Below are 23,864 nucleotides of genomic sequence, written 5' to 3'. Positions count from 1 at the left end.
AGGTCACCCAGCTGCGCCCGCTCCCGGGCCCGCACGCCGCCCCCCGGCACCTGCTCTCCGCCCCCCCCGCCCCCAGGCCGCCCCGAGTCCACTCCAGATCCGGGCCGGGTTTCCTCCGCGCCACTAGGGTCTCCGCCCCTCGGAGCTGCCGCCCGTGCCCAGCAGAGCGTCGCTGCGGGAGGCAGCCCCCGAACCCCGAACCTCCCGGAGCGCGCGCCCGCGTGCGGGATTGAGCCGCGACGCAGACCCCACACCCGCACTCCAACTCCGAGTTGGGACTGCTCCGGTCCCCGCGCGTCACCCGAACTCGACCCTCGGGGCTCCGAAGTGACCCCTCTCCCGGCACCGTTCGCTGTCCGCGTGGCCGGCCCGGCTCCGTGTCTCGGCATCCCGGCCCGGGCTCCGGATCCGGCGAGGTAGGGGGCCGCGGGCCTTGGGGGCTGGGGGCTGGCGTGCTCCTCCTCCACGGAATGGGGGCAGCAGAAGGCCACAGCCCCCCAGGGCAAGACAGCCGCTGCGCCCCCTACAGCCCTACCCCTCCGGGTCCGGTGACCTAGATAACTGGGACCGGGACTTTGCCTAGATGTTCAAAGGCACTTTCCCGTCCGTCATCCCTCCCCCGACCCCGTCGCCATTGCGTTCCCACCTGTCCCCAGAGCCTGGCGCCCACGGGGACCCCTGCCAAGTAGGCAGCTTCCTTTGGAAGCTCTCCGCCTGCCGCCCCCACTCCTCACTCCTGGAAAGGGGCAGAGGAAAGATTGGGGAAGACTCTCCAGGACAGCCCCCTAATCCATGGCTGTGGCCCTGGGGCATCCCCCACCGCTCTTCCTCATCCCCTGCATCTGCCCCATTTCATCTTGACTTCCCTGCCTCTGTTCCCGAGGTCTCTATTCTCTTCCAGACTCTTTTTCTGGCTTTCTCCTCCCCTTGACCCCTTCCCCCTTCGCCCACCGTGGGGAGAAGGAGGTGTGTCGCTGCTTTCTATTTAGGTCTCCCTGGGGAGGGCGTGCAGTGCTAGGACTTTTTTGGCATCCGCTGGACCCCGAGTCACGAGGTGTCATGTCTGTGTCTGGTATCTGTGCCTCCTCCCACTCCTCTCTCCCATCCTCTCCTGCCCCACACCTCCCTGTCCGCCTTTGTCTCCTTCCTGCCTCCCTTCCTGTCCTTTTTGCTCTCTTCTTTGGGCGCTTTGTGTAGCTTTGTCTTTGTCTCCGCCTCTCCGCTCTCTGCTCCCTCTGCTCCCTCTCCTCCCTCTTCCAGCTCCGAGAAGCTGTCGACCTCAAGGGCATCAAAATTTCAGGTGTGTGGGGTGCGGTGGAGGTGGGGTGGGGGCCTCCCAGCATGCCCAGCGAGGACTGTAATCATCCCCTCCCGGAGTGATCATTCATATTTATAAGATTGAAAGAATGGATCCAAGGATGCGGGGATATGGAGGGCAAGGGAAACGCTGCCCCTCTTCCTGGAGCTGGGTCCAGGAGATGCCTGAGCTACATCTCCCACAGTGCCCTGGAAGCACAGGGCTGCCTCTGTCTAGACACCTTATGGGAATGATAGTTCAAGGAGCCAGGTTGGAGGGCGCTATTCTGAGGGAATAGGTGTAGAAGAGTGCCCAGAAAGAAAATGAGAGAGATGAATTTGCAAGCTCTTCCTTCTTTCCTGTGACCCCCTTACAAACAACCTTATCCAAGATGTAGGTAGATGCACCCTTTGGAAAGAGTCTCCCCCATCTTGAAAGTGAAGGAGGGTAATGGAAGCCTAATGTCTTGAATTAGTTGGATGTGTCCTTGTCTACAAGTTTCTCACATTCTGTCCCTTTTGGGGGCAATGGGGAGTTGCTGAGCTCAGCAGAGAACTACCAGCTAGTATTTTTCAGGGACCCGTGAACAGCTGGTGAGTTTGCCTGGAAATGTAGATGGAAGCCACAAGCTAACTTGTTCATTTTCTGAGACCCATCATCCCCAGAGCCTGCCACAAGGAATCTGATGCTTGAGCTGGCCCCAGGCTTGTTGTTGGCATGGAAGTGCTGACAGTGGGGGGAGGGCACTGGGGTTTCCTCCCAGCATCCCATTTCTGGTTCTTAGCCTTTAGTACTTGGGACCTTTGACTCCTGCCAAGGAAGGACCCAGTAATTCCTATCCTTGCTCTTCAGGCTGGGCTTGGAGATCCAAATACACCAAAAGAGGTCTCCCCCACTGGCCGGGGAGCCAGGAAAACTTAAACTTTAGCCTGGCTCGATCCAAGCTGAGTCACCTTAGGCCAGATCTTAACCTCCTTGGGTGTCCGTTTCCTCATTGTGAAAGAAGTGGGTTGAACCTGAAGGTCTCTGGTGGCTCTAGCAGGAGCTCTAAGATCCTCTGAGTCTGGCTTCCCCTCTTCTCTGATGATATTGGCCTGATGCTGTCTTACCTCATCCAGGTAAGGATTACCTGGGAGGGCCTTAGACAACAGCATCAGGCTGAAAAGAAAGAGGGAAATGGGGCTCTTGTTTTGAAGCTTTAACTGTATAGCAAGCATGCTGTGTTTATGTAAGCTATGTTTGTGACATGGAAGCTAAGACCATCCCTAAACTCCTTGGTGTCATTGTTTGTCCCCTCTCCCAAACCTAGGTCATGTTCTTGTTAACAACAACAAAACAACCAAACCAACATGATCCCCCACAAAGTAGCTGATATATGTGTCTCCTGGGATGTTGGTTAATGAGGCTTAAGGTAGGTTATAGGAAGGGACTATTATAACTGGCTGAAAGAGAGGAAGCGGATTTAATTGGTTGATCTGGTTTGTCTGGAGAAGAGAGGTCTGGAAATGAAGAGTCATTAGGACTTGGGGAGGGGGCTTTCTCTTGGCCCTGGCTCTGGCAGGGAAAACAGAAGAGCTGGAGGCCAAACCGTGACAGATCCAGAGGAGTTAACCCAAAAATGAGAATAGGAAGGACACAGAAAATCTTGAGTAGGAGGTAGGGTAAGAATTATAGGAAGAATTTAGAAAGAAGAACAGAGGGAGAGAGAAAATCAGAAGAGACTCTCTGGAGGGAAGGTAAATGGAAGAGGGGCATAGGGGATCTAGGTGACATTCTGTTTGCAGGAGCTCCAACAAAGCCCTTTCCCAAATGATCATCTGGCCCTAGAGTGGAGCCAGGTCTCCCTATGGAGAAGAAGGAAGGAGGAAGGGAAAGGCGGGTTTGATAAGCCTGGGAGGAACGACTTGAAATTTTCTAATGTCCACTCTGGTTTATGTTTGAATATATGTGTCAGAGGTGGGAGTGGAGGGTACTGGAGTGGCAATAGGGGGAAGATCTGGAGTCTACACCCCCCTTTGCCCTGGGATTGTGACTGGCAGTGGTAGGAAGGGGGGATTGAACCCCTGTTTTTCCCAGGGACCCCTTTTGTAGGGGGAGTGGAGATGGTGGTTTCTCATGTTCTTACAGAGGTCTTGGAGAGGTGGGGGGACCCTTTCAATTTCTGACCCCTCCAAGGGCCTTCTGCCCCTTGTCTGAGTCCCTGGGAGCACCTGGGGGTGAAGGAGATCTCAGGACAGTGTCTGAGGAGCTCATGGGGTTCCTGATTTGTGACTGCTGAGGTCCCAACCCTGGAAGGGTTGGGAGCTCTGGGAGCCGGTCAGAGCAGGAGGCCCTGTATTCCCAGGGTCTGTGTGGAGAGCAGAAGAGAAGGGGTATTTGTGGAGGACAGGGCTGTGGGGACTGGGTGTGTAGGGGGCCACATGTGGAAACAGGGGCTCTGACCACAATACTGGGTTGTCTTTTTTCTGCAGGATAATGAAGTTGGAAGTCAGTTGTGCTGCCAGCTCAGAGGTCCCTAAGCCTGAAAAGGAGGCTGAGCCAGATGCGGAGCCGCACGCAGACACCCGGCCACAGGAGGCGGCGGCCAAGTCCAGATCTGGATCCGGGCCTGACGCTGAGACCAAGACCCTGGGGGCTGAATCGGGGCCTGAGGCCAAGGCCAAGTCCTTGGGGGCCAACCCCAGGTCCGGATGGGGGCCTGAGGATAAGGCCGAGCCGTTGGACTTCGTGGTGGCACAGAACGGGAGCTTGAGGAGGTGCTGGCCATCTCTGGGGGCGTCTACGGTGGCCTCGACTACCTTCTCAGCCGCTACCACAGCCGGCTCCGGGATCCCGACGGCACCTTGGTGCTGGCCAAGCATAACGGAGTGGTGAGACCCGGGGCCCTGCTGAAAAGGGGGTGAAGCTACATTTGGGTGACTGGGATCTTAGGAAGGAGAGGAGGCGAGGCTCTCGTCCGGATGCTGAAGAGTGGGTCTGCTTTGGAACCAAAGAGTAGGGCGTGCGGATCCAGGGGCCCAGCCAATGAGCGTAGAACGGAGGACGTGTAGTACTTGGAATAGCGGAGGAACCGGAGGGAGGGACTGGGGACAGCTTCGGTCTTTGAAGATTCGTTTGAGTTTCTGGGGGCAGAAGCATAAACAGAAAAGAGCAGGCAAGAGAGGGTAGACTGGAGGTGAGAGCAAGAGTGGGGTCAAGACCCCCGAGTGGACTGAACTCTCGCACAAAGAGCACCCGGAAGCGGTGAGCGGGACAGGCTCCGAGAGGGGGTCGGGGCGTAGCTAAGAAGCAGCGGGGGCGTGGCAGGGGCTAGGGGGCGTAGCAAGCTCCTGGGGGTGGAGCCAGGGAAAGGGGGTGTGGCGATCCTCAGGGACCTGGTGCGAGCCGAGCTGGAGCGTCTCAGGAAGTGGACGGAAAAAAAAAAAAAAAAAAAAAGAGAGGTGGACGAGACCCGGACGAATGGGCGTTCTGCCGGCTCTGGAATTCGAGACCCGAGTGCTGAGGAGATCTCCCTGGGCAGGCCCGGGTCTGGCCTGGCGCCCGGGGGGGTGACGACGGAGTGCTCAGCGTGTGGGAAGAGGCGAGTCCTGTGAGCCGAGAGCCCCGGCAGGGGCGGAGGGCCCCCTAACCGCGTCAGTCCGCAGATCGCGCTGGAGTCGGTGCACGTGATCGACGCCCGGGAGACCGCGCTGGTGCGGGGGCTGAGCGTGGCGTCCTGGGAGCGCCGCAAGGGCGTGGCGCGACAGCACCCGGGGGTCAAGGTGGCACAGGTCACCCGGGACGAGCAGCTGGGCCCCCGGGAGCTGAAGAAATACCGCCTAATCACCAAGCAGGTGAGAAGGGCTCGGGAGGTCAGCTAGCCAGGTGTCCTCCCCCCTCGCCCAGTCACCGGCTTGCTTTCTCTGCAGGCTCTGCCGAGGGGGGGGCGCGCGTGAGCCCAGCCCCGACTCCCAGTCCCGACCCAGACCCTTTTGCCCAGGGGCAGTCAAAAAGCTCCCGACTCCCAGCCGTCAAACCCTCAGTCCTTACTCCAGATGGCTGCGGAGCCCAGGCGTCCGGAGTTCCGTGACCCTTCCTCTCCTCTATTGATTCTGCCTCCCTTCAGGGACCCAAAGATCCTAATCTGAGGCTTTGTCCTTTCCCTCCGCTTCCCCTATCCTACCGACTGATCTGTTTCCCACCCTTCCCCTCCCCTCGGAGACCCAAGGCCCCACACTGAACCCGCCCCTCCTTGGGGATCCAGGCACATACTCCGAGGCCTCGCCCCTGGTTCCTCCATGCTACCTTCGGGGGGCCGGGGGCAGGCTTTCACATACCCCACTCCACCTGGCCCGGCACGGTTGGTCCTCCCGAGGGGCCCTCCTGGGATCCCGTGAGTGTGAATGTGGGAGTGAAGACGCCAAGAGGCGCTGGGCTCTCCAGGCCTCCGCGCCCACCCCGCGCTCACCCTTGAACCCCGCGGTGCTGCGGGTCTCTGGCACCTTCTCGCGGCTGCCCACCGAGGCCGTATCGTCGGAGGCTGGTGGCGACGTGGCACGCCTCCTGCTGTCGCCCTCCGTGCAGCGCGACGAGCTTCCGGGCGGGACCGTCATCCAGGACGGGCAGCCCTACCGGCCGAGGGAGAGCAGCCCGCGCCTGCTGGCGGCCAAGGGCCTGGAGTGGCGCGTGGACAGCCGCGCGTGCCCGCGCGTGCTCACGCTGTGCACGCGCCCCTTCCCCATCGCGCAGGGCGGTGACTGCACGTGGCGCTACCTCAACATCAACGCCTTCGGCAGCGATGGCGTGCAGGTGCAGAGCCCGCTTCTGTGGCACCTGCAGCGCTAGGCCCCGCGCCTCGCCGGCCTCATCGTCCTGTGCCAGCTTTTCCTAGAGCCCCAGTGATGGTCACAGCTGGCTGACTTCTGCCAGGCCGGCTTGGGGCTCGAGCTGGTCAAGGGTTATACAGAGCAGTACCTGCTGGAGGCCGACAGCTAGGGCCTCTCCTGTCGGAGGGGAGAGAAGCAGCACTTTAGATCTGCCCTCTGGCGCTGATCTCCAGAAAGCCCTGCCCGCCACGGTTTGCAAGCTCCGCCCCCTCCCCCTGCGCTCCGCGGCGGGCTCTGAAGCCCAGCCTTCCTCGGAGCGCCCTCCCTAACCTTTTTACCCTTACTTCTCGGTCGGCCATCCTGCCTCTAGCGCGCCCAAAAGCTGTTGCCCACGCCTTGATCCGAACCGCCGGGTTTGGGGGAGGCCCTTGCGCTGCTATTGTCCGCCCTTTCCCCCTTTACTGGCCAAAGAATGGATTCCTTCCCAGGCTTCAGAGCCTTTCCTGGTCCGTCGCCCTGGCCTGACAGTGAACTCTGCCCTTCCTGGCTTCTCCCTTCTGCCCCCTCGCGGGTGGAAGCGGACAGAAGGATGTGCTATGCCCAGCTGCCCAACACGCATTACTTTTCTTGCTCCCGCCCTTTCTCAAACTCTCAGGGCTTGCCCGGCCCTGCCCTCCTTGCCTCCCTCCCAGCCTTCTGCGCTTCTGCGTCAGTGTCCTCTCCCTCCTTCTCTCTGTGCCCCCATCCTCCTCCTCTCTGGGCCTCCCAGACACTTAGCTCCTCTCATGGTCCATTTGTCTGCTCCTCCATTCCTCTTCCCCGTGACCTTTTCATCACCCACTCTGTGTGCAATACGGTGAGAGAGGCTGTCAGTGTCCTAGAATTATAATGCCCTGTTGACCCTCCGGTGTCGCATCTTTCCAAGCCTGCTCCCTCTGACTTTGCACCATGTTGCTATTTCAGAGGCCCCCTTCCCATGCCCCCAACCAGTGGCCTGAACTGGGCCGTGGACCAGGGGTTTGGGCTGGAGAGTTTGGTGTGGGGAGGGCAGATCCCTCAGTCCAGTATGGGGCTGTCTTCCGGTTCTAACCAGGCTGCCTTCTGGCGCCCCTGGAACCCCCACCTCCAGATATTTCTGGACATCCCTCCCTTCCTCCGGTTTCTTTATGCTTTTTGGACTTTGACAGTTTTCTATTTGAATGCAAGTAGTAACAGCTGCAATTGCTCAGCTGTGGATCCTCACATCTACCACAGAGGGAGGAAACAGAGGCTCGCAAAGACCAAAGTGCCTTCCAAGTCACTCAAAGTAGCTGGGAGCCCGGCAGGGACTAGAATTCAGGTGTCCCACGCCCCGAGCATGCCTCAGAACCGCACTCCGTGTGACCGTGAGTGCTTGAACTTGTCGTTGGTCGATGGACAGTCGGCGGGGATTTGTTGACAGCAAGCACAGGGGTCGCTGGGGATGGAGTCAAAGACGTGGGCAGAGGAGGGCGCCTGGAGGTGGAAGAAGGTGGGCAAAGAGGACAGCCGCTGCTTCATCACCTCCCCCAGTCCCGGAGGCTGGTGGCGACGTGGCACGGCTGTGCGGCACTGCCTTGCTTGGCTGCCTTGGGCGCCTGGCCACGCTGCCACCCTCCCTGTCGCTTCCACCGCCGCTGTATTGCAATAAAACGGACCCTTAGCCCTCCCTCTGTGTCTGTTTCACTTCTCAGTGGGGGAGGGGTGAGACGCATTATCCGCCCCCTCTCCCTTCCCCAGCAGCCTGTATTAGAGAGGATCTCTAAGCCCTGTGGCAATGGGGCTAATGACTTCCTGGAGCTGGAGAGGGCTGCTGGCCGCGGCTGCCCCCACCCCCACCCCAGCCAAGCGGCAGAAAGAAGCGGTTGCTCAGGAGCGAGGAGGGCAGCTGCGCGGCGCCCTGGCAAGCCCGGGTCTCTCTTTCCCCTGGACCTGGGAGCCCGCTGCTCTCCCAATTCTATGGGCTTCTCTCCCAAGTTCCCTTTGGCATCCAGGACCGGCCTCCCTCAGCCCCACAATCCAGGCGTCTAACTCCCGGCTCTCGGCTCTCTTGGCCAGAGCGCTCGCTTTCCGGATTCCTGGGTGGGCACCGCGCGGAAGGGGGAGGAGGTGGAGGGAGCTTGGGCACCGCCCCCCGGGAGCCGAGCTCCAGAGCGCCGGAGACTGCGATTCCGAAAAGTAACACGCGGGGGCGCCAGGACGCGCGGACGCAGGCGAGGCAGCGCAAGGTGGTTTCCGTCCGTGTGAGTGTGTCCATGGGCGTCTTTGTGTGTCTGCGTTTCTGTACATGTGTGTACGAGTCACAGGGTGTCCGGGTGGGATGTATTCGGGACAACGTGCCTGGTGCACCCCAGAATCAGGTACTCCAAGTGGCTTTTTGATGAGGAGGATGCTTGATATGTTACTATGTATGTGTGGATGGGGAGGTAGGCAACTGTGTATCGTCGTGTGTGCAAGGCGTAGCCTCTGAGTCCCTGAAACCGCATCTTGGATTTTTGAAGTCACATTCCTTCAGGATCCCTCCCACCATTCCATGTAAAAGGAACGAGGGCTCTCAACGCAAATCTCCATTACCCTGGTCCCATCTTCAGCATGTGTCTGAGTGACACTGCCAGGCTAGGTGTGATACTGTGTTTGTGTAAGTGGGTGTGTCTCAGAATATCAGTGTAACTCTGAATAACAACAGTATGTTTGTGTGTGACAGGTGGATGTTGGAGGAGGCTGGGTCAGAATTATGAAAATACACAATTCGCTTTCTCTGGTTAGTTTGTGGATATCACCTTCGTGGCGTGTGTGTTTTCCCTTCTCAGTCTCTCCAGAAGCTGTCTCTCTTTGTGTCTCCCCTCATCTCTGTCTCTTTCTCTCTCATTCTCTTGGTGACTCATCTCTGCGGCTTTGCCCTCCCCCGGCTTGCTGGGTCTCCCATCCCCCACTCAGGAGTGGGTGGGGGTATGAGAGAATGGGACCCTGGAACTGAAAATCAGGGTGAGCACCCCTTTCCTATTACTCATCATTCCCAGACCCACCAGTGGCCCCCAGCCCCCTCTCAGTCCCCTCCCCAGGACTCCCCACTCTACTGAACAGGGCTGGTAAGGGGATAGGGCAATGATGCTTTTTAATGGGGCCATTTTCAGGGGGACCTTCAGCACCTTCTTTCAGTTCAGAGTGGAGACCCCTGCCCCTCTCATAAAGTGCCCCCCTCCCTGCCTGTCCCCCCATCGCTGATGCAATGAAAGGCTGCAGAGGTGAGTCACCGGTTGGGGGGAAGGGAGAGTTGGGGGGACGGTGAGCTGCGGGGTCCCCAAGCCCCTGCCCTCTTTTTCTCTTCCAAACCTTCTCAGGGAAAAGACACAGTACTCTGTCCACCCCCCTCCCCTGGCTTTCCAAATCTTCAGTTTGGTTCACTACTCCATTGGACCCCATCTTCTCCTGCTGCCCTCTTGGAGAGTATGAGAGATTCAGAAACAAAGACAAAGAGAAGGATTTATACAAATAACTCAGCAAACACCAGGCATCCCCTCCAGGTCCCCATCTCAGCACTGCCTTTTCTAGCTGTCTCTCCATTCTCTATCTTTCCTGCCATCTCCTTCCTCTACCGATTCCAGGCAACTGTCCCCAGTCCAGCTCTTTTCCAGAAGCCCCTAGAGGCAGCAGGGTATGAAGGGCACAGCACATCTCTGAGAGGTGGGATGTGTGTGAATGAGCAGACCCACGTAGGGAACTGAGATGAAGACAGGCAGAAACAGACCCAGAGATTCAGAGTCCATGTAGACATGATCTGGATTGTGTTATCACCAAGCCTATTGCTGTGGATGCCCTGGCTTGGTGCCCACCTCCCTACCTTGCTGCCCCCCTCCCTCCCTTACCCCATGCTGACTGAGATTCTTGGGATGTCAGGGTCTGAGAAGCTCCCCTGGGCTTCTGGGCTGAGTGGAGGAAGGAAAGGGTGAAGAGTTGGGGAAGAATGGAAGAATAGAGGAACACTCTGAAAACAAGGGGGCAAGGACCTGAACTTGCGGGCAGCAGATGAGTGGGTTTACTGTACAGAAATCTAGAGATAGTGAATGTGGGGGAGGGGCAGGCAAGATCAAAGACACAAAGACATCTACATAACTTGTAACATAAATCAAAAAGCAGGGAAGGATTCAGAGAAATGCACAAAGAGGCATGTGTACACACACACACACACTATTGACACACCAAGCCAGGCTCACTTTTCAGACACCAGCAGGTGCCCAGACTGGATGCACTCAAAGTCTCCCAACTACACAGGTATACAGACACTCAGAAGGATCGGAACCCACACGCACTCAATACTTATACAATGACATCTGGAAACAGGCGAAAAAAACATGGCCACACAGATTGCAAGAGAAGATTTCATATTTAAAGTGGAACACTATCATGCCCATCCACTCTATCTGATTAAATACACAATTGGTCTTCCAATTCCCTTTCTCCCCCCTCCCATATGTTTCATTAAACTCTGCACACACACAAACACACATGCACACATATGTACATGCACACATAGGTGTGTGTGCACATATACAAGCCCACAGGAACACAAACCGTTTCTCTAGGTGCCTGTCTCCCCTCATCTTACACTTAGTTGTTAGCCCCATCAGCCTCTCAGTCTGCCCCCCTTGGCTCCTTCCCTCCCCTCTTCCTTCTCTCTTGGATGGCTTCCCCTCCCCCCTCCAGATGTCTGAGCCATCTCTCTGATTCATCCTCCTCGGGAAGGTAACGTGACCCCCTCCCCATTCCACTGCTCACAGTAACCAGGCTGGGAAGATAAAGGGGAGAAGAAGAGGAGGAGAAAGAGGAATGAGGGGGAGCCCCCAGGTTAGGCAGTGGTCCTAGATAGTACTGTGTGTAAGGGGTGGGGGGCGAGGCACAGCCTTGGGGTCTGCTGCCCCCTCCTCTCTCTGCTTTCTTTGGTATTTCCACAGTCACCTTGGTTCTCAGTGCTGTGTTGGTGGGTTTTTTTTTTTTTTCTCCTTTAGCCTGTTCCTTCTACCTGTTCCAGATTCCTTCTTTCCTCCCTCCCTCTCCTGCTCCCATCTCTTCTCTCTTTCCTCTCTCTACTCCTCCCCACCTCTTTCCCTGCAGAGCTGATGGGCTTTCTTCTGGGAAAGTCGAGCCACTGATGGAACCGAGAAGCCACTGCTGGCTATAGAAGAAAGCACGTGAGTGAGTGTGTGTGTGTGTGTGTGTGTGTGTGTGTGTGTGACAGAGAGAGAGAGAGAGAGAAGGAGGGTCAGTGTTAGGAAGAGATGAGGAGGGGGTTGAGGACTGTCTCTGAAAGAGTCTCTGAGCCCCTGACAGACAGCCCTGATCTCGGTTTCCAGAGTCTTAGGGTGCGGGTGCCCTGCGTGTGCCCACAGGCACCCCTTGTGTCCGCAGTTCTTGTGTGTCTGGCATGTGTCATTGTCACTCCCCCCTTTCCCTGCCCACGCCCCCGCACAGCTCTTTGCCTGCACCGCAGCCCCCTCCAACCTCCCTCCTCCCCTTCATTCCTGCAGTGACTGCTCCCCTTGCCTTCCTCCCTTCTCCCCTGCCCCCTCCCCATTTCCGTCCTCCCCCCACCCCCGCCCACGGGCTGGTCTCCCTTCACTGGACCCGGCTCGCTGATGGATTCTCTTTGCGCAATCTGTGCGTCATCGCCCCCCCCAACCTCTAACTGTCCAAGCCCCCAACCCCAACGCCTCTGGCAGGAGATACGGACGAGGGGTCTGGTGGTAGAGAGGGGCTATGTCTGACGTTGCACACCCACCCCCACCCCTCTGCAACGCGTTCAAACCTTCCCTTTAAGCAGTGGAGAGAGCTGGAGTTGAGTCACCCCCCCAACCTGCGCAACCCCCTCCCCACCTGGTCTGCTCTCGCCCTCCAAACGTCCTTTGGGGGGAAGCAGAGGGAGGGAAAGAAGCAGGAGGAGGGTGGGGGGGAGAGGTGGGCTGACAAGGGGCAAGCCGGGCCGCCAACATACGCTACAGAGTGAGCTGGACAGAAGGACAGACACACCTTTTTCTCCAAACATGCACCGACTGTGAACAGACACGACATAGAGGCACACACATCCTCAGTCTTTCCCCTTTCTTCCGACTCGGACCCTTTCCAATGGGATTACCAAAACCGCAAGATCCACCCATCTGCCCCGGCCCAGGGCCGGCACCCCGCACCGCAGATCCACGAACAGCGCCCGCAGGCGCGCAGATCCGTCCCTCCTCTCTCGGGTTCACGCCGTCCTTGGGTGTGTTCCCCGTGGACCGTGCGCGCGGTCGGGAGATGGGGGAGTCCAGCCCCTTCCTCGGCTTTGGAATCCTTATCCTCCCCCTCCCCAGTATGGATCTCCTACTGATGCCCAGTCAGACTCTGGGAGTGCCCCCATCCTATTCGGCTCAGCGACGCGGGCTCCCGCAGCTGCAAGTTGCTCTGTAACCCACCCTCCCGCCTTGCAGCGTCTCTGCATCCACCCTTCCATTCATTCTCCCATTCATTCATTCATCCTTTTCTCCTCGTCCCTCCTTCATTCATTCATAGCCCCCTGCCCCGCCCGCCCCGGCGATTTCATTCATTCATTCATTCATTCATTTCCCCGGTGCTCGGCTAGCGCACGCCCCTCCAGCCGAGGCTCCCGGCGCGCAGGCGCGGGCCGGGAGAAGAACACCTTCTCCAATCACTGGGCTGCCCCCCACCTCGAGGCGCCCGCCCGCTTCCCCATGAATGAACATTGACGTCAATGGGGCGGGGCGAACCCACGTGACCCCGCGCTCTCCCCTTTATAAGGCGGCAGCGGCGCGGGCGCTGTCCAGCGTGCTGAAGCCGGAGCGAGCGAGTCGCCCAGAGCCGCGCGGACCCAGCTGAGCCCAACCCACTGGACGCCAGAACTCGACCGTCGCTCCTATCCCAGCCACAGCTCGGAGCCGAGGCGGACGCGTCCCGATCTTCCCCTGTCCCCACCCCGCCCAGACCCTCCTCTCCACCTCCCGCATCGTGACACCAGCTGGTAAATACTCCGCTGTCCATCCCTCAAACCCTCGGCAGCCGTGGGCGTGAGGGAGGGTTCTCTCTCCTCCCGGATGGGGCTATTAAAAACACAGCGGGGAGCCCCCGGTAAGGGTCCCTGGTAAATGGGGGAGTCGCCGCTTTTCTCTTGCTGCTAAAGTCGCCCACGCACCATCCGGGGAGTCCTGTGGGGAGGGAGCAGAGATTTTTTCCCCCTTATCTTAGCTGCTTAGTACGTGGGCGCTGGCAGTGAGATGGCTTAGGCAAGGGGGCGAGGAGGCACTGGGGGGAGCGAGGGTTGCGGGCGTTTTCCCATTTACACGACTCCAGAGAACGGCACAACATCTTTCTCCTTTGCTCCTAAACGTCCCTCTTCTGGGTAAGGTTATTAGGGGGATGAGGGAAGCCCTGGATTTCCTGATTAAAGGTGGGGGAAGGGGATATAGAATCAGAGAGCGGAAAATTCTTACAGAAACCCTCTTTCTTTGGTCCCTTCTATTTTTCACAGTCTCCGGCAGTCCTTTGGTCATGAAATCGCTCACGTTGCCGGCTTCCACCCTCTTCTGCTTCCTTCTACTGATCAAGGGGTTGGGAGCAGCGCCCCCGGGGCACCCTGAGGCGCAGCCACCTCCCCTCAGCTCTGAACATAAAGAGCCGGTAGCTGGGGACGCAGTGCCCGGGCCGAAGGATGTTAGCGCCCCAGAGGTCCGAGCCGCTCGAAATTCCGAGCCTCAGGAGGAGGGAGAGCTTTTCCAGGGCGTGGATCCCCGGGCGCTGGCCGCGGTGCTGCTGCAGGCTCTTGACCGCCCCGGCTCGCCTCCGGCGCCCGGCGGCTCCCAGCAGGGGCCAAAGGAAGAAGCAGCAGAAGCTCTGCTGACCGAGACCGTGCGCAGCCAGACCCACAGCCTCCCGGCGCCAGAGACCCAGGCACCTGCGGCCCCGCCTCGCCCTCAGACTCAGGAGAATGGTCCCGAGGCTGGCGACCCCTCCGAAGAGCTCGAGGCGCTAGCTTCACTGCTCCAGGAACTGCGAGATTTCAGTCCGAGCAACGCCAAGCGCCAGCAAGAGACAGCGGCAGCAGAGACGGAAACTCGCACGCACACGCTGACCCGAGTCAACCTGGAGAGCCCCGGGCCGGAGCGCGTGTGGCGCGCTTCCTGGGGAGAGTTCCAGGCGCGCGTCCCGGAGCGCGCGCCTCTGCCACCCCCTGCTCCCCCGCAATTCCAGGCGCGTATGCCCGAGAGTGGGCCCCTTCCTGAAGCCCACCAGTTCGGGGAAGGAGTGTCCTCCCCCAAAACACATCTAGGTGAGGCATTGGCACCCCTATCCAAAGCGTACCAAAGCCTGGGTGCCCCTTTCCCCAAGGCGCGCCGTCCGGAGAGCTCACTCCTGGGCGGCTCTGAGGCGGGGGAGCGCCTTCTACAGCAAGGTCTGGCGCAGGTAGAGGCCGGGCGGCGCCAGGCAGAGGCCACACGGCAGGCCGCGGCGCAGGAAGAGCGGCTGGCAGACCTCGCCTCCGACCTGCTGCTCCAGTATTTGCTGCAGGGCGGGGCCCGGCAGCGCGGCCTTGGGGGTCGGGGGGTGCAGGAGAAGGAGGAGGAGCGAGAGAGCGAGAGGGAGGATGCGGAGGCGGAGCAGGAGAGACGCGGCGGGGCGGAGAGGGTGGGGGAAGAGGATGAGGAGGCGGCGGAGGCGGAGGCAGAGGCGGAGGAGGCGGAGAGGGCGCGGCAGAACGCGCTGCTGTTCGCAGAGGAGGAGGACGGGGAAGCCGGAGCCGAGGACAAGCGCTCCCAGGAAGAGATGCCCGGCCACCGTCGGAAGGAGGCTGAGGGGGCAGAGGAGGGCGGGGAGGAGGAAGACGACGACGAAGAGATGGACCCTCAAACGATCGACAGCCTCATTGAGCTGTCCACCAAACTCCACCTGCCAGCGGACGACGTGGTCAGCATCATCGAGGAGGTGGAGGAGAAGCGGAAGCGGAAGAAGAACGCCCCTCCGGAGCCGGTGCCGCACCCCCGGGCCGCCCCCGCCCCCACCCACGTCCGTTCCCCGCAGCCCCCGCCCCCTGCCCCCGCCCCCGCCCGAGACGAGCTGCCCGACTGGAACGAGGTGCTCCCGCCCTGGGATCGCGAGGAGGACGAGTTGTTTCCCCCCGGGCCCTACCACCCGTTTCCCAACTACATCCGGCCGCGGACACTGCAGCCGCCCGCTGCCTCGCGCCGCCGCCACTACCACCACGCCCTGCCACCTTCGCACCACTATCCTGGCCGGGAGGCCCAGGCGCTGCGCGCGCAGGAGGAGGCAGAGGCGGAGGAGCGCCGGATGCAGGAGCAGGAGGAGCTGGAGAATTACATCGAGCACGTGCTGCTCCGGCGCCCGTGACCTGCTCTGGTCTCGCCCCCGTGCGCCGCCGGTGCGCGCTCGGCCACCCCCCTCCGTGTTGCTCCTCTCCCTTCTCGGTGTTTGCATGCACCCCAGTCCCGCCCCTGGACGCCTCCAGGCCCCGCCCCCGCCCTCGGGTCGCCCCGCCCCCGGGCTGCGCCGGGACCTGTCAGACCGCTTCCCGGATTCGAAGCCCGAACTCCCCAAACTCACTCAAGGAGGCCCCCCGGGGCCACCCCAGGCGGGCGGGCGGTTTGTGCGAATCCCCTCCCCCCACGGGCCTCTGTCCCCACCTAGTCCCTCTCGGGACGTCCCCGTCCAAAACCGGAAAAAGCTGTTCCAGTTAATTGTGTGAAGAAGTGTCTGTCTCCTGCCCTTTGGGCCTCCCAGGAGCCTCTCCACCCTCTCCAGATCGCTGTGAATTTACCTATTCTTTCCCTTCTCTGTTGTAAATACCCCTCACGGAGGAAATAGTTTTGCTAAGAAATAAAAGTGACTATTTTATTAGGACTTTGTTCTCCGTTATTCACCCGTCCCCTTGGGCCTGCGTGGTCCTTCCCAAGGGGCGGTGAGGGAAGCGCCAAGCCACAACACCCATCTCCTCCTGTTCAAAAGCCAGGGTGGTGGAACCACTTTCAGCCGTATTTCAGAGTAGAATATGGCCTGTATCTATGAAGAAAGCCTAAATTCCACCTGCAGCCTAGGGGTGGGGGTGGGGGTGGGGGGGGTGGTGGTGGTTAAAGTCATTGGTCCCCAGGGTGGGGCAGCTCCAGTCCACTTAGAAGGCTCTTCTATCCATGATCCTCCAGCCACTTAGGTGGCTCCTCACAGCCCCTGTTCCAACCTCACCCACCCGCCTCCCTTACCTGCCCCCTAAATTCCCTGGTCCTGTGTACTTCACAACAAACAGGGAGGAGGGGCCTCCAGCTACAGAAACACCCTGCTTTTAGCCACTCCTCAACCCTGTGGTAAGCATACAGGGTTGGCTATACCCCTGAACCCCTGATTCCTCTCTCCAAATAAAACTAAACCAGCTGAATGAAATCTTCCACAAAGAATCCTCCCAGGAGTGAAACCATGTCCCCAGGAGTTGCTCCTCCCTGGCCGAAGGCAGCTCGGGGAGCTGGAGGCACCATGTTCAGAGAGGCACTGAGCTCACAAATCCATCTGGAATAGGGGTGCCAGATAAAGTACAGGACACTCAGTTAAATTTTCACTATAGATAAACAACCAGTGTATTTGCATAGGACACGCTTATCCTAAAAATATTCATTATCATTCAAATGGCACCGGATGTCCTCTATTGTTTGTTTGTTTGTTTTTTCCCTTTAACTCTGGCAATCCTAGTCCCCTCCTGACTGATCCCAGGAGCCTTTCCTTCCTTCACAGAGCCTAAGCAGGCAAAGTCCAGAAATGCTTTTCCTTTTATTTCAGAGGAAAGGAAATAAAGTCAGACACTTCCCACACCCCACCCCTTAGCTCCTGCCTCACCCAGAACATGGAGTGAAGGAGGGACAGTCTCCCATAAGCCTGCCCTTCCCCCGTCCCTCACTTCCCTCGAAGTGGCAAGGTTAGAAAAAAATTAACTATGTTGTTCCTCCCCTGGCACTGGACAGAGTCCCCACTGCAGCCAAGGAGGAGGAGGGTAGATGAGGGGAAAGGCCTTCCCTCTCAATACTCAGAAATTCCCCCCACCCCTACCCCAGGCAGAGAAGCTGCCCTGGCTGGCTACTGGGGCAGGGTGGAGGTAGGTTATGGGGCAAGGGAGAAGAGAAGAGCCCTGAAAACCTTTTCCCTTTAACCTGACGTATTTATATATTTACAGTTATAAGGAAGGGGAGCAAGTCTGGGATAACATTAGTTCTTCAAAGGCAGGGAATGAAAGCCAAATAGCACCCCCATTTTGGTCACATTTTCCTACCCCCTAGCTCCTAAAACCTTCATTGGGGAAAGGGGAAACAGGAGATAGAGGTAAGGGAAGGAATGTTTGAGGGTCCTGAGCCCACAGCTCACTCCAGGAGAAGGTGAGGCAGCAGAGGAGGGGCAGCTGGGTTCCACCAAGAAAAGGGGTACTCATGCCCTGCCTCTCCACCAGCTCCCCATATCTCCACGGTGCCCAGGTGGGGTGGGGGCTATGCCAGACCCATCTCCTCCAGCACACTGCGAGGCGACTCATCCTCCTGAGCCAGAGACACCAGGAGAGGCAGACAGGGAATGGGGGGGGGCAAGACAAGGACAATCACGAGTGGGCGGAACACAGAGAGACACGGGGAGGGGGGAGAGAAAAGCCAATGTGAGCTCAAAGCTGGAAAAGTCTCCAGTCCCCAGTCTCCAGGGACCACCCCCCAGAGCCAATGGTGGCAAGGAGGGGGTCCAGGTTGAGTCCGCCACCACCCAGAGAACCCAAAACCAGAGCTTGGGGAGCAGGGGGCTCAGTCTCTGAGGGGGAAGGGAGTGAAGCTGGGACTGGGGGGTGGGAAACGCTTGCTGGAGGCTGGGGGTGCCAGATGGTTGGGTCCTTTGATTCAAAGTGGGGGCAGGGAGTAATAAGTTGGCATCAGGTCCCTGAGGGAAGGTGAACCAGACTGCAGAGAAATGAGTCATTAGGGTCTGAGCAGAGCACTAGTAACGGGGGTGGGTGTGTGTGCCAGGGCATGTGTGTGTGAGTGTGTGAGTGTGTGTGTGTGTGTGAAGGGGAAGTTGGACCAGTGAGGTGGCAAGTTCAATTCTGCCCTTACTCCTACTGCAGCGATGAGCCCCCATCTTTCCCCCTCCTCAGAGCCAGCTCAGGCCAGCTTGCTTGTCATTGCAGATTCTGGTGACTCATCTTCCTGCACCAAGTCTCAGCAGTGGCACAGCAGAGAGGGGGCAGGCAGTAATGGGGTGAGGGCGGGGGCGTCAGATAGCAGGAGAACCAACAGCCAGGCACCCTCTAACCCAACCCCCAAATCCCCACAGCCCTTTGCTTCTGAGGAGCAGAGACTTTTGAGTGTGTCTGTGTGTGTTAAAAAAAAAAAAAAAGGGTGGGGGGACACATCAGGGAAAAAAGAATTATCTATCGTGTGCCCCTCTCCAATTCCCTGAACAACCCTAAATGCCAAGAGAAGTATGGGACCAAGGAGATCTGGCTTGGTCTTGGGAGAAGGAGGGAGAATGGGCACAGGCAGGCTGCCTGCCACCCCGACCTCCCACCCTGAGCAGTCAGTCAGTGCTTGAGGGCAAGCTGGCCAACCGGGCACCGTGAGGGCCAGACGCCACAGGGAGGGGGGCCCCCTTGGTGGCCGGAAGGGCACAGCTGTGGCTGGCAGGCAAAGTGTCCAGGGAAGGAAGGGCCCCCTCTGCCATGGTACTCTTCCTCCTCCTCACTGCCCCGGGCCCATACCTCCTGCAGCAGGTCGGCCTGCTCGATGGCCTTCAGCACACTCTTCTTGGAGGTGTCCTGGACATCACCGCCCATCAGAAACTCATCCAAGATGAAGTAGGCCTTCTCAAAGTTGAAGATGATGTCCAGCTCACACACCTGGGAGAACGGGGAGAAGGCAGAGTTGAATGTCAAGGGGCATTTCCACCAGACCTGCACCCCAGCCGCCCACCTCTTTTCTTCTCATGGCTCCATGGTCTTCTTTCCGACCACTGCTCCCACCTCAGGCTCCTGCCCCAGGCCTATGAGCCCCTGAACCCCGAGGCTTAGTACTCAGTTTGACTTTTCCTTCTCCTTCTCTTGCCTCTTTCTCTGTGAACATGAAATATGAGTTGCCCTAATCTACCCTTGACTGTGGTTCCTGCTGCCTTCCCCCCAAAATCTGTGCACTGTTCCCACCAGCGGCCAGGCTAGCCTCCCTCCCTGGGCGCTACTGGGCAGGGAAGGAGGAGATTCTGGATCACAGGTGGAAAGACTTGATTGCCAAGCATGGCTCTGCCACCGTGCAGCTAGATGGAGAGGACATTTCATTTCTGAGTCTGGTTTCTCTTCTGAAAATTGAGATAACAACACCTACTCACAGGATAAAATGAGGAGCAGGCACAAAAGCCTGAAAGCACTTTGTAAACTGTTAAGTGGAATATCAATGATGGAATTATTACTTTTCCCCGTCTAAGATCTGAGCTGACTGTCCATGCCTGGGCTATACCCCTGATCAGTTAATCCAGACTTGCTGGGCATGGGACCCAGGCATCACTAATTAAAAAAAAAAAAAAAATCAACTCTCCAGAAAATTCCAATGCAAAGTCAAGGTCAGAAGCCACTGAGAAAATCTGAATGTAGTCTCCAACCTTCTGTGGGACGTCCAAACTGAGCTCTAGATGGACTGATGGAGTGGCCGATTCCGGTGTGTACCCCCTCCCCGGGGCTGATTAAGGGATATGGTTAATAGGCTTAAGGCTTAAAGAGGGGAATTAATTACTGTTCTCACTGCTCCAACTTCGCCTCTCCCAAATCTTCCTGGCAGCGACGGGAAGGGTCCCAGGGTTTGGTAGAAAGAGGGGACTGCTGAGTACGGACAGGGTGGGCGGGGAGACTTACGCTGCCGAAGTACTTGTCCAGGAGTTCCACATACCGGTGGATCAGCTCCAGCGTGATGAGCTCATTGTCTTGGCCCTCGATGGCGCAGCAGAAGTAGAGGCTGGCGTATCTGAGGGCAGGGGCACACGTGGGGTTGCTGGAGGGGCTGCTGGGCCTGCTTCAGGACCCAGGTGTTGTGCACCCAAACCTCCCATTTCTCCTCATTCCCAGTGCAGGGCCTGTGTCCCTACTGGACACAGGCAGGGTAGCCCCGGGGTATGCAAATAGTAACAACTCGCTCTGCCTCTTGGCAGTTCTCACAAGACAGAGGCAAACACGCAAGCTCTTTCCCTCTTGCCCTCTGACCTGTTCAGTTTGACTCAGCAAAAACCAGAGCCAACTAATCCATCTGCTCAGAGAAGGAACTGGCCGGGGTGTGTGTGTGTGTGTGTGTGTGGCCGGGGTGTGTGTGTGTGTGGCCGGGGTGTGTGTGTGTGTGTGTGTGTGTGTGTGGCCGGGGTGTGTGTGTGTGTGTGTGTGTGGCCGGGGTGTGTGTGTGTGTGTGTGTGTGTGGCCGGGGTGTGTGTGTGTGTGTTTGGGAGAGGTGGTGTGTGTGTGTGTGTGCTTGTTTGGGGAGAAGTGGTGCCGGATCTATAACTGTTGAATGAGGCTGCAAGGGACATGTGTGATGGACAGGATAAGGCCTTGGCGACAGAGGTAGGTGCGTCAAGTAGGTGTCAGGCATGAGCGAAACAAGTGGGGAACCAGAATTTCTTCCAAGTAATTTTGGAAAGTAAAGGAAGCTGGAGTTCATCACTGCCCTCCAGATGTCCTTAGCTCCCAGTTCTCCCTGACCTTATTGTTCAGCCATTTGAACCCACTGCCAGACCCCCATCCAGCAGGATCCAGACAGCGTGAAAGTAGGTGGCAAGTCACCTCTTATAGACGACTTTGAGATCCCTCCACTCCAGGAAGCTGCACATCTTGGGCTTGCGAGCCAGAACAACCTGCATAAGCTCCCGGACCATTTTCTTTCGCTCCTTGTCTGATGTGGCCAGGTACCATTTCTGCAGCCGCAGCTTCCCCTGCCGGCTGAACAGCAGCATGAATCGCATCTAGTGGCAGGGGGCAGAGCTGAGGGTCAGAGATTTGGTTCTCTGGGTTTGTTTACTCCAGAAACACAGCCACAGAGCGTTCCACAAATGCTTCTAACGCTTCTCTATTCACAGCTCCCACTAGCTCAAAAATCAGCCCTTGCTGTCAACTCTGGGTATTCCCACCAGCAGGTGCCTTTCCCTCTGGGGCAGGTCAGAGCTTCGGAGTCTGTCATTTAGGTTCAAATCCTGGCTTGGGTAGTTGAGAAATTTGCCTCGGGCGATTATTTTGTCTCAGGGCCTCAGTTTCCTGGTCTGTAAGATGGATGTAATAAAAGTACCTACCTGTTTGGAGGGATTAAATGAGTCGATATATGCGATTGTGCCTGTCACATGGTAAGCACTAGAACACATTAAGTGTCACTATTATTATTCCTTCACCTCCTGTTTCCTACCTCTGTCTTTCAAAGGTCAGTAAAATGCCTAGTACAGGGGCAAGCAGCTCATAGCTGAAGTCAAAGAGATGTCTGCTTTCTTCTGTGGTCCTTCTATCCACCACCATGGTGAAATGGGGTATTTTGTCTCTCCAGAAGCTACCTCAAATCTCCACCCCATCCTAGCCATACACGCTTGCCGATGTCCCCAATGCACTGCCCTCCAGTGCCGGGCGTATGCCCAGGGGTAAATTCTACCCTCTTCTCTCCTCAGCCATCCAGGCCTCTGGCCACCAGCAGTCCTCTCTTTTTGATTCCTTTTAGGGTGCCTCCTGCTGTGCACCCCTCCCCTCCAGATACCAGGTGACCAATTTCCCTTTCAGTTCCTTGGTTAGGACACCGCCATCCTGCGTGGTTCCTGGAGCTTTGTGGAACAAAGTGAATGCTGAATAGAGTGGGGAGGAGTGCAGAGCCCTCAGTACCCCGTGCACCCCCAGTTTCCCAGTTCCAGGGAGTCCAGTCTACACCCTGGAGTTAGCTCCTTCTCCCTGCAGTTCTCCTCTCCCTGGGCATTACCAAGGGCTGGAATCCGTGGGTGTTTGGAACAGTACTTGTTTAGTAGGCTAAATCAGAAATCAAGGGGGTTTGGTGGTGGGGAAGGGGACACGCTGCTTAGCGTGGCGGGAGGGCAACAGAGGGGCGCCAGGGAGCACTGCGCCTCTGAGATTGGGGGGCGGGGGAGCGGGAAGCCAGCAGGAAGACGGAAGGCCTGGGCTCCGGAAAGAGAATGGGATGTGGGGCGGAGAGCCAAGAGCACGGGAGCCGGGGATCCGAAGCCTGGGTCCTGGAGAGCAAGACCTCGAGCCCACTTGGCTTTCCCACCTCACCCCAGCCTGTAGTAGAGCAAGGCGATAAACCGAGGCAGGACGTCCACTCCTCGGACCCGGAAACTCTCCCCTCCCACACACCGCTCTCCCCGCGGGCCGCCGTTCCTCTGGGCTGCACCGGAACAGAGGGTCTTGGTGACCCGCCAACCCCGCCGCCTTCCTTCGCCCGCAGGCCCCCGCGCCCCCTCTTCCTCGGGCGACTTCCCTGCGGCAGTGATCGGGACCCCCTGGACCGCCACCCGCGCGCTCCCCACCCCCCCGGCTGGCCCACCCGCCCGGGACGGTCCCTCCGCCCCCTAGTCAGCCCCCTCTCGCCCCACCTATGCGCCCCCTCCCCGCCCCTTCTCCCTAAAGCCATTTCCAGCTGTTCTTCCTTGCGAGGCCGGCTGGCCCACCGGCCCAGGTAAGTGGGGCCTCTGAGGACCGGAGGAAGAGAGGGCGGCCCTCACAGAGGGCGGCCCCCAAGGACCCCCGCAGGTGCAGCCCACGCCCCTCGGTTCCCCCTCCCCTCCCTCTCCGCACAGCCTACCATCCTGCAGCCTCCGGCTCGGCGCGTCCCTCTTCGGCCACCGTACGCGCCAGCTCCCCTCCCTTTCTTACCCTATCTCCTCCTTCCCTCCCTCTCGTTTGAAGCCCCGCCCCGTCCCGCCCGGGCTCGGAGGCCCTTCGAGTGGAGTACCGCGCAGGCGCCAACACTGCGGGGCGCGCGGGCGGGGCTGGAGGCGGAGAAGCGGAAGCCATGGCAACCAGGTCCTCGACTTCAGCTTTGAGTAGCTCTGTCGTCATGGTAACAAGGCCGTCTGGTGGGCCTGTTGGAGGATGGGGGAGGAGGACAATGAGGTCCTCGCGCTTCGGAACCTTGGGGGAAAAAGGCGGGAAAAGGGGTGAGAGGTGGAGGGGACGACTATCGGAAGCAGGGAGGACTGATGGAGGGGCCGGGGCGATGGAGAGGGCGCAGGGTGGGAACTGGATGTAGGGAAGGAGTCCTGACTTGAGGACTTGAGGAAGACTAGACAAAGCGTGGTGTGGGGGGGCTGACATGAGATAAGTATGGAGCCCAAAATAGATATGTACTGAGAACCTGCTAGATGCGGCACCCGCCAGAAGTAAGGGAAATGTGTAGGTAATGAGGGAGATGTGAAACAAAAGAGAAAAGGAGGAGCTGATATGAAAGTGATGTGAGGAAAAGGGGGAGGAGCATGAATGAAGGCGAAAAGGGAAGAAATAAAGAGCATCTTAAAAGGGTAGCACGGGTCGAAACTGAAAAGGGACAGATGTAACCTGGACACAAGTGTAAAGATAAGGCTGTGAATTAGAATACGGGCTTTTCCATCCACCGCGTGCGTGTGTGAGCATGCGCGCCTGTGCCTGTGTGTTTCCTCGCGGTCAAGTGACGCAACTGCCACGTTGGGATACGAGAAAACCTTCCATTTTGTCA

At 58.4% G+C, this 23,864-nt stretch overlaps 3 protein-coding genes across 5 annotated transcripts; 2 read left to right on the top strand and 1 right to left on the bottom strand.

Moving 5' to 3' along the window:
• Window positions 1-231: 231 nt before the first annotated feature.
• NAT16 (N-acetyltransferase 16 (putative)) lies at window positions 232-7,789 on the top strand. The gene is given in 6 exon segments (XM_081819426.1): window positions 232-1,300; window positions 2,607-2,708; window positions 3,769-4,028; window positions 4,031-4,167; window positions 4,942-5,130; window positions 5,702-7,789. Coding segments are annotated over 4 exon segments (1,152 nt in total). The 5' UTR covers window positions 232-1,300; window positions 2,607-2,708; window positions 3,769-3,772; the 3' UTR covers window positions 6,272-7,789.
• Window positions 7,450-23,065, bottom strand: AP1S1 (adaptor related protein complex 1 subunit sigma 1). Of its 2 annotated transcripts, none has more exons than XM_081819425.1 (5): window positions 22,956-23,065; window positions 20,948-21,126; window positions 20,033-20,141; window positions 18,893-19,030; window positions 7,450-7,596 (listed from the first exon to the last, which is right to left on the bottom strand). In XM_081819425.1, exons 1-5 carry the CDS (start codon window positions 22,956-22,958, stop codon window positions 7,465-7,467), a joined length of 561 nt encoding a protein of 186 aa, XP_081675551.1. In that variant the 5' UTR covers window positions 22,959-23,065; the 3' UTR covers window positions 7,450-7,464. The 2 variants fall into 2 exon arrangements, with proteins under 2 accessions (XP_081675551.1, XP_006733780.1); XM_006733717.3 differs by lacking the exon at window positions 7,450-7,596 and adding an exon at window positions 16,917-17,690.
• VGF (VGF nerve growth factor inducible) lies at window positions 12,920-16,020 on the top strand. 2 transcript variants are annotated; one of them, XM_006733716.3, is made up of 2 exons: window positions 12,920-13,129; window positions 13,637-16,020. In XM_006733716.3, exon 2 carries the CDS (start codon window positions 13,657-13,659, stop codon window positions 15,508-15,510), a length of 1,854 nt encoding a protein of 617 aa, XP_006733779.1. In that variant the 5' UTR covers window positions 12,920-13,129; window positions 13,637-13,656; the 3' UTR covers window positions 15,511-16,020. The 2 variants fall into 2 exon arrangements, with proteins under 2 accessions (XP_006733779.1, XP_030884454.1); XM_031028594.2 differs by lacking the exon at window positions 12,920-13,129 and adding an exon at window positions 13,370-13,507.
• Window positions 23,066-23,864: the final 799 nt, after the last annotated feature.

The sequence above is a fragment of the Leptonychotes weddellii genome, chromosome 5, assembly GCF_054177405.1.
Source record: "Leptonychotes weddellii isolate Sample4059 chromosome 5, ASM5417740v2, whole genome shotgun sequence".
NCBI classification, from domain to species: domain Eukaryota; kingdom Metazoa; phylum Chordata; class Mammalia; order Carnivora; family Phocidae; genus Leptonychotes; species Leptonychotes weddellii.
This window is presented reverse-complemented; position numbering and strand designations above follow the sequence as displayed.

Excerpts from the sequence above, each read along its gene's own strand:
- VGF (XM_006733716.3), top strand. The coding sequence starts at position 13,657 with ATGAAATCGCTCACGTTGCCGGCTTCCACCCTCTTCTGCTTCCTTCTA.
- AP1S1 (XM_081819425.1), bottom strand. Across the intron at positions 20,142-20,947 it reads CTCAAAGTCGTCTATAAGAG|ATACGCCAGCCTCTACTTCT; the intron begins GTGACTTGCCAC and ends CCCTGCCCTCAG. Across the intron at positions 7,597-18,892 it reads AGGCCGACCTGCTGCAGGAG|GCGCCCTCCTCTGCCCACGT; the intron begins GTATGGGCCCGG and ends TTCCACCTCCAG.